The sequence below is a fragment of the Sparus aurata genome, chromosome 14 (genome assembly GCF_900880675.1).
Source record: "Sparus aurata chromosome 14, fSpaAur1.1, whole genome shotgun sequence".
In the NCBI taxonomy this organism is placed as follows: domain Eukaryota; kingdom Metazoa; phylum Chordata; class Actinopteri; order Spariformes; family Sparidae; genus Sparus; species Sparus aurata.
This window is the reverse complement of record NC_044200.1, coordinates 22,804,307-22,813,013: the sequence shown is the minus strand read 5'-3', so window position 1 is coordinate 22,813,013 and position 8,707 is coordinate 22,804,307. Positions and strand designations below refer to the sequence as shown.

Below are 8,707 nucleotides of genomic sequence, written 5' to 3'. Positions count from 1 at the left end.
CTTACAACTATGTGATCGTGTTATAAGTGAATGAAGGAAAGTTCTGAGATGGAAGTTGTGACATTAAGAAGAATTTATGTTAAATACAGCTTCTTTTATTTAACGAGAATCAGTGCAGAAAGTCGAACATCATTTATTAGTTTACATACAGGTAGGTACAGATTTAAGAAATGCTCAAAGCTGAATGATTTAAAGCTTGAAGAAGTCCTGTTGCTTACCATCAACAAACAATCACGTCTTCATGACTTTATGTGATTAGATCACAACTAATAGGTCGCCAGTAAATTACTGTTAATTCACTTCTTACATTAATTGATATGCGACCAAATCAGCTGGATTGTAGTTACATAAAACTTTATTTCATCCTCTCTGAAAGCAGAACAATGACTGATGTTTCTTAATCAAACTGTCCAACATCAATGCGGCAACCCAGCTAACAACAACAAAGAGATTATGTTGAGGTGGCCATAAGTTAATGAACCCAAGAGCAGCGAGTCAGAAGATCAGGTAACTTCTTTCAGCAGCAGGTGAGGATGTAAAGGCAGCAGAAGACACGAGGTGAGAACTGAACACTGACCGTTAAGCAGCAATGAAGTGGCCGGGATGAGACGGCTGAGGAGAGCTCCGCCCATGAGACAGCAGGTGTGACAGGTAACATGCTGGGAAGTCAGCCAATATGCTGATCATACTTCTTCAGAAACGTATTTCTATTCTATGAGTTGATTGAAATCATCCAACTCATCATTTAAAGTCAGAAGACTTCCAGGGATAAGAACTCATGATTATAAGTTCAGAAGTGGTCTGAAACTAAAAAATAACAACTTGTACATGTATATTAAGTTAATCAGAAAAGATATGTTGATTATGCTAAATTCTGAAACAGTGTAGTTTGAGTCAGATGTCTTTAGGACACGACAAACAAGTTTCTAACAGTGCAGCGCCGTCTACAACGTTCGTCTACAACGTTCGTCTACAACGTTCGTCCACAACGTTCATCTATAATGTTCATCCACAGCGTTCGTGCGTAACGTTCGTCTACGTTTGTCAACAGCGTTCGTCTACAACGTTCGTCTACATTTTTCGTCCACAGCGTTCGTCTACAAAATTCGTCCACAGCGTTCGTGCGTTACGTTTGTCTGCAACGTTCATCCACAGCGTTCGTGCGTAACGTTTCTTCTACAGCGTTTGTCGACAACGTTCATCTGCATTGCCTCTATAACGTTCGTCCATAACGTTCATCAGTAACGTTCGTCCGTAACGTTCGTCCGTAACGTTCGTCCGTAACGTTCGTCTACAACGTTCATCTGCAACATTGCCTCTACAACGTTCGTCCCACTGTCTGTAGAGAAGTCGTTCAGTTCCAGAATAATGTTTTCTTCGTCTAAGAAAAGTTACACAGCACACAGAAAACCTTTCTTCAGTTTAAAATACCTCGTCTTGTTGTCAGAAAGAGGTCTACAAAGTGATGTGATATGTATGAAAAGTAGAAATTCAATGTATCTGTGATTTTTTGTAAAATGTCAACACTTCCTCTGGTAAATCGTCTGAGGAGGTCGCTCGGTACGAGACCGACTGAATGTAAATGGAGGGAAAAAAGCAGTCGGAGCGGTAATATAGAAAAAGATAGAGGCCACTTAAATCCCAGGCACAGGATGGGACTCCACCCGAGCTCGTTAATGATGAAAGCTGCTCCGTTTTAAGGCCACATTCATCTGCACTTCCTGTCTTTAACAATACACTTCCTCCTCCACAGTTCCTGCATTAGGCCCTTTGATAAAAATCGTCCCCGTGGACAAAGTGATTGATTCTCAGTTCCTCCAGGCGAGACGGGAGGACATGTTGGGTAAAGAAGGAAACTATGGTGACGCTGCGGACTTTTGATTTCTTCAGAGGTTTCGCAGGTTTCACACCAAACACTACAAATTGTATATAAATTGGTTTCTGACACACACATTGATTTATCACCTCTGTAGCCGCTGGGTTCGATTGATTTTATATATCACGTGTTAGGGCCGAATCACAGGTGTTAGAGCTTGTGTGTTTAATATTCCTGTGTCGTAGGTGGTGAAGGGAACTGGAGGAGAGTGTTTGTAGGTCAGTGAGCAGGATACGGTCGGCTGGTCGGGGATTCAACGCTCAGGCAGAGTTATCTGAACCCAGAAAATCACTGAGGAGGAACCGAGGAAGCAGAGAAGCTTAGAAATAACTGTATTTTATCAAAATATTGTGACTTTCTTCTGTGCTTTTACCTTTTTTTTGAAGGGTTCCTATGTTGCAATTTCATAAGTAAAGACAAGGATTCAGGCCTCTGAGTTCTGCTCTCGTCTGTTTTATGTCCTTACATCTGTACTTCTGTAAATGTGAATCTTTTTGCGTTCTCATATTGTTTTCATTGATTCTTTCATGTTTTCTGTCCTCTTCCAGGTCACCAGGGTGGAGTGGAGGCTGCGTGACTCGAGTAGTCTCCACATATATTATATGTAATTAACTTTTGACATCTTTTGCACATCTGTCCGTCCTCTGCTAGTCTTCCTGATGTTTCCTCCATCTTTGTTTCTCCTGTCAAAAGGTTGTTTTTCATAATATCAAGTTTTTCCTCACTTGAGTTGAGAGTCTAAAGACAGAGGATGTTCCTCACTGTACAGATTGTAAAGCCCGGTGAGCGATGTGATTGTGATTTTGACGTCAGAATTCAGTTTTTTCCTCAGAATTTGGACTTTTTTTCCCCATAATTAGGGCCCGTGCAGGTCTTGACCGAACTCGGAATATACATCACACCTGCCGAAAATTTTCAGAATGTGTTGTCGTCCTTAATTTCCACCACTAGGTGTAGCTATAATCAAGGAAAGTGCGTTTTGGCTTATAACTCACATATACTTTGTCGCACATTCAAAAAACTTATATCCACGCGTTCACTGAATTGAGCTGAATCTTGTGATATAGGCCACGCCCATTTCAACACCCGTTTTTTCCCTGCAAATTTGTGAAATGTCGCAAACCCACTTTTTGAACTCCTCCCAGGTGATTTCACCGATTTGCACGAAACTTTGCACACAGCATCTGTGAACCCTCCTGACAAAAAGTTATTCAAAGAATTTTGATATTCCAAACAATACTCAAGTTATTAAATAACAACTTCCTGTACATTTTGCTCCACATTGTTCTGTCTGAATGACATGAAACCATTAAGGCTCTGTGAAAAAATTATAAACTTACTTTTCCAACTCCTCTGAGGCCATTTGACCCATTTACAACAAACTTTGCAAGTAGCATCTGTGGACAAAACTTATCAAAAGCTTTCACTCACGTCACTCCTGGTGGCGCCGTCCATTTTGATGCTTCGCCATAAAACCATCAACTCATTATAACTTCCACATACAATTGCCACCTACTCCAAACTGCTCAAACATGTAGAGGGTCTTGCATTGAATACATCTACGCGGCACGTGTGGACTGCGAGGGCCCGTTCATCGCTGCTTGCTGCTTTAATTCTGACTGTTTTGCTTTAACTTTAGATTTTGGACTTTCTAAATGACTGGCCAGTTTATAGAGTTTATATTCAGGACTCTTATTGGGTCTCTGATGGTGAAAGCTATTTTTTCTGTGTCTAAATTTGTTCTGTTGCTGATATCCCTCTGTCCATCCCCTCACCACCTACATCATGTTAAAGAAATCAGAGTGTTTGCCAAACTAATTGCTCCCAGTAGATGATAACCAACATATTTTAACGTCAGAGGTGAACATTTTCATTCATCTGTTGAAAAAAGCCAAACACCTGGTTTCTTTCAGTGAACTGTTCCTTTAACTGATTGTGAGGAATCTGTACTTTAACCTGAAGTTCATCAAGTTCTCCGTGGCCTTGTTTAACCCCTCTAACTCCAGGACCACATCACAGCGCCCCTGGACAGGTCTGATGTCTTACGTCTGATGTCATCGTGTGAAGTAAACAGTAAAACACACGACTCGCAGCAGACGTCCGACCTCGAGGGAAATCAAGACTGACTCAGGTAACGCAGAGTTGACGTGAAACAGCTGAGGAGTCGAAAACACTTTTACCTTCAGACACCGTGAACACATTAGTATAATACAAACCAGAGAGCGCTGCTGCTGCTGCTGCTGCTGCTGCTGCTGCCGTCCTCCACTCCAGAACTTTAACTTTAACCAACCAACAAGAGACGTCTGGGTATCAAATGTCCTGGTTCAAAAACGGAAAAACAAGATTAAACAGCGACTGTGAGGCTGAACTGTTCACTGTCAACACACTCAAACTGTAAACACACTAAGGTTTTTGAACATTTTATAGTTTGTTTAAGATGTAGAAACAACAGACTATAAACCCAAAAACTCATTGTTTTCCATGAGCATCATTATTTACCCAACCAGAGTTAATTTTAATCCATTAAAAACTGAGGTTCTCAACATTTCTCATCTAAGAATCAGTGAGATTCATCCTCTGGGCACCGTGAACATCTGCGTGAAATCACAGCGAAAATCCTTCTAATAACTGTTGAGATAAACTAAATCTTCTGTCCATCGAGTCACATCGCCTAACAGGCTCGAAGCTACAGAGATTTTCCTTTTTCCACGTGTTCAACCTGAGCTGAACGCCGTCTTTGTTTACTTCTCTCATAAAAATGTTCTGTTACGTCACCTGGAAACCGTTTACGTAACGCGAACAAACGAAACAGTGTGGAGCCAGAAAAAACAAGTCGCAACGACACGTGAGGAGACGAGTGATAACATTTATCTTTCTTTACAACGTGTGCAATATATATATATATATATATTCAGAATACATAACACTGATAAACATCTGTACAACAACAACAACAACAACATCTGGGAATGAGTCTGTCAAGAAGTAAACAAGCCCCCAAAAAGACGTATATTCATAAGATTAACATTATTTATATCAAACAAAGTGCAGTTTTAATTACAGTCAACGTACAGCAAACATTACATTTAATCACCAAAAGAGACTGAGGATGATAATTAACACTTTAATACGCTCCCGTTAGCTTTAATGTGACTGTGAATTCAGAAGAGCTGAAACAATCAGCCGACTCATGAACTCGCTGACGGACAGGAAATTAATTCTGACGAGAGTTTAATTGTTGAAGTTCCACGAGTGTAAATATTTGCTGTTTTTTTAGTGTAATTCGGCACTTTTTTCTCTTGTTTTCTGACATTTTTCAGACCAAACGATCAATAATCGAGAGAATAAGTGGCAGATCGGTAACTGATCATGACAGTGGCCGTTAGTACCTTTTAAAAAGTGTCGTGACTGTGCTGGAATACATCTACGTGCATGTGAAGGTCCAGTGTGGAGGACTTAGTGGCATCTAGTGGTGAGGTTGCAGATTGGAACCAACTAAACACCCCTCGTCCCGTCAATCAGAAGGAAATCGATTGGAAAAAAGTCAAATATTTGTTGTGAATTGTGAAGATCTGCTGCGTGTCTTTTTCATCACGACAGTAACTGAAGAGTCTTTGTGGTTTCTGGACTGTTAATTGGATGAAAGAAGGAACACGAAGACGTCACTTTGCATTCTGGGAAACTGAGATGAGCTGTTTTTCACATTTTTTGACATTTTACAGACCTTCACTTTGGGATCAGTGTTTGGTTTGTCTCCTCTGGGCTACCGTAGGAACAAGGCGATGGATTTTGAGGTATTTGTACAACATTTTGGGGGCAAAACTTGTAGTTTTACATGATATCTTTACTTTTACTCAGGTGTGGATACTTTTTGGGTGCTTGTTCCAACCCTGCCGCTCCCTCTGCAGATATAAAGGGTTCATCAAGTCAATGTTTTGATGACTTGTGACTTATTTAATAAAGGCGATCAATACTCACACCTTTGTCTTTTTTCTTTATACGGATCAAAAACTGCAGGTAGGACTGCAGAATCTTTGGGGGTTGAAAGGACTCAACTTGAGTTAAGTTGAGTTTACCAAAGAAACGATGACTCTGGACTCCTATTCTCCATTTCTGCCAACAGATCCCCATAAACCCGACACACTGGACCTCTGAAGAAACACATCTGGATAGTTCGACTCATGACCTCAAATATCAAACATGTTTAGAAGAAACTTCACGAGATCTGAAGACGTCAGATTCTGTTTGAGTTCATCTGCTGATTGTCGACCCAGACGTCAAAAATCAGATTCAACAGCAGCTAAACAATCGTGATGTTCGTCCGCCGACTGTTACGTAGCACCAGAGTTCACGTGTATCTCGGCATATCAAATCCAGTAGTTTCCTCGTGCGTCACAGAAAGAATCTCAGTGTATCAGGAGAAGCTCATATTCAGACACTAAAGCAGCTGAATCACAGCGAGGAGCGGTGAAGGCCGTCATGCTAACGGCTGAAGATTAAGTGAGTGGATTTGTTTTGACTGTCGAACCCCCAAAAATTCTCAGAGCTGGCAGACTGAAAACAGCCGTGTGGGTCTGAACAAACTAACTACCAAAAGTTGCCATGGAGTCAACGTTTCCACTCGGACCGGACCAAAGAAAACACAGTGAAGTTGTGACCGCACCCTCACATGAGATCATGCCTCCTCCGCTGCCGCAGAGCAGCAGATTAAGACCGGCTCATGTTCAGATAGTGTTCTGGTGGTCAGGACAGACACTGCGGTAAGCTCTTAGGGTTCGGGTTGAGGTCTCTGAAGGGCTCGGAGAGGCGCGGCCCCTGCAGGCGGGACTGCAGCGTGGTCCGGCGGATGCTGCTGTCCGAGTCGTGGTGGACGAACTTGTTCCTCAGCGAGCGGCAGCACGGCAGGCTGCCGGCGAAGTCGGACAGGAGGTGTCCGCTGAAGATCATGTAGATCCAGGGGTTGCAGCAGCTGTTGAGGCTGGCCAGCAGGGCGGAGAGCGTCACGGTGGCGTTCTCGGAGTCTGGAGGGGAAACACAGATTTATGAGCCACGCTCTGAAACGTCAACAACTAATCTGAGGTGTTTACTTTTTGTCTCGAGGGAGTCGGGCTGCAGCTCGGACTCACTGAGCTGCCTGTGAAGTGTTTATCCTCGCCTCCAGCCCCAGTTTGAGCCTCTGCTTCCCTTCCTGCACACAGCTTAAGACTTCGACTAGCAGTTTTTCCATCACAGATTAATTTGACAACTGTTTTCTCAATCGACTGTTTGTTGAACCTCCTCTGGGAGAAGTCAGAGGGCCACACGGTCGCCAGAATAAACCGTGGCAATGTTCCTTTTCTGCAAACCACAGATGTGTTGAAACTTAACATTTCTTTATGTTGTAACTTTGCTTTTCTTCAGGTTAAATTGTCAAAACTTGAGGCACAATCACCACTTGGTTAGGGTTAGAAAAACATTTTCTTTTAGCTTAAAATACCTGTTTTGGTCGCTGCAAACACGACTGAGGATGTCAAAAATATCCAGGTTTTGTCTCCTTAAAGTATCCAGTAGTTTTAATCTTGCAAATGTTGAAACACAGTCATGAACAGTGGTCACTGCCGCGGTGAAACATTAACTACCAGTATTATATTCTTGAACCTCATTCTAAATCCACTTGACATTTAACAGTTTGTAATAACTAAGAATCCAAAACAACAACGCTGCAAAACTGCCGGCCGCTGTTCAATTCTGCATTGCGACATTTTTGTAATTGGCGAATTCCAGATATTTCCAGCCACGATCGTGTCGCCCAGAATCAGGTATTTTCACTCAGACCCTGATGTTTTCCTTACCGAGTGGTTTTTGTGCGGGAACCTAACCAGATCACGAGCACCGTGTTGTGACAAGAGAATTCAACCGAGACAAAACAAATATTCAGATTGAACTTATCGGTGGTTTTGCAGACGCGTATTGTTGAGAGAAGAAACCTCGAGCGAGTGGAGGGAGTGTTGGTTCGGACACGTCGGGACAGAGACGAGAGAATCTATACGAGGTTTAAAACAGCAGGAAGTTTTTATACAGCTAGAAATATGAATTTAGAAGAGCGCTGCAGTTTGTAGTGATTGTTGTTAAAATCTGGAAGGTTTCACCGTGCTGCAGTGGAGACGACTTGTCTCTGAGCAGAGGGCTGCACGCTTTTAGACGACATGAACTACATTCAACATTTTTGTCAGTTTGGCTGGAAAATTCTGCTTTTCATTTATGATTTTGGATCATTTCTGTCAGCAGTCTGGATCAAACCGGTCACATTTTTCACTCCACTGCTCTCAGAACGGGCTGATTTTGAGCCATGAGACAGACATCAAACACGCTCCATCTGAACTCTTAATTTATTCCTCGTCCGGTTCAAAAAGCCTCTGAAAGCAGCAGTTGGACGATCATGTGTTGGTGAATGATGAAATTCTTCAGGTGGGTGAGCAGCTTCACGTCCTCGACGCTCGTCGCCAAATATCTGCCTCTCCAATTTATCATCTGGAGCCGTTTGACCGGCTGAAGCAGCTCCAGGGTTCAAAGTCAGAAACGTGAAGATTTTAATGCAGTTTATAGTTTGAAAAGAGGAAAATATTCTCAACTGTTCAAAAAGATAAATCAAGAAACAGATTCTGGGCGTTCAGGGCTGATGACTGTAACGACCCATGTGAATATTTAACAACTAAAAGTTTGACTTTTTCATTAATGGTTTGAAATGCGGAAATATTTCAGTTTCAACATTTGCATGTGGCTGATTTACGTCCTTCTGTTCCAGCAGCTTTACTCCCACGAGACGAACCGTCCTCAAGAAGAAGAAGAGTC

At 42.3% G+C, this 8,707-nt stretch overlaps 1 protein-coding gene across 3 annotated transcripts in view; it reads right to left on the bottom strand.

Annotated features, from left to right (window-relative positions):
• Positions 1-4,722: 4,722 nt before the first annotated feature.
• LOC115595462 (arg8-vasotocin receptor-like) overlaps positions 4,723-8,707 on the bottom strand; it is a 39,516-nt gene continuing 35,531 nt past the window's right edge. For all 3 annotated transcript variants that reach the window (XM_030439999.1, XM_030440000.1, XM_030440002.1), the window contains one exon: positions 4,723-6,897. In XM_030439999.1, coding sequence (XP_030295859.1) covers positions 6,620-6,897 — 278 coding nt within the window. In that variant the 3' untranslated portion in view covers positions 4,723-6,619. The remainder of the gene's footprint in view (positions 6,898-8,707) is intronic.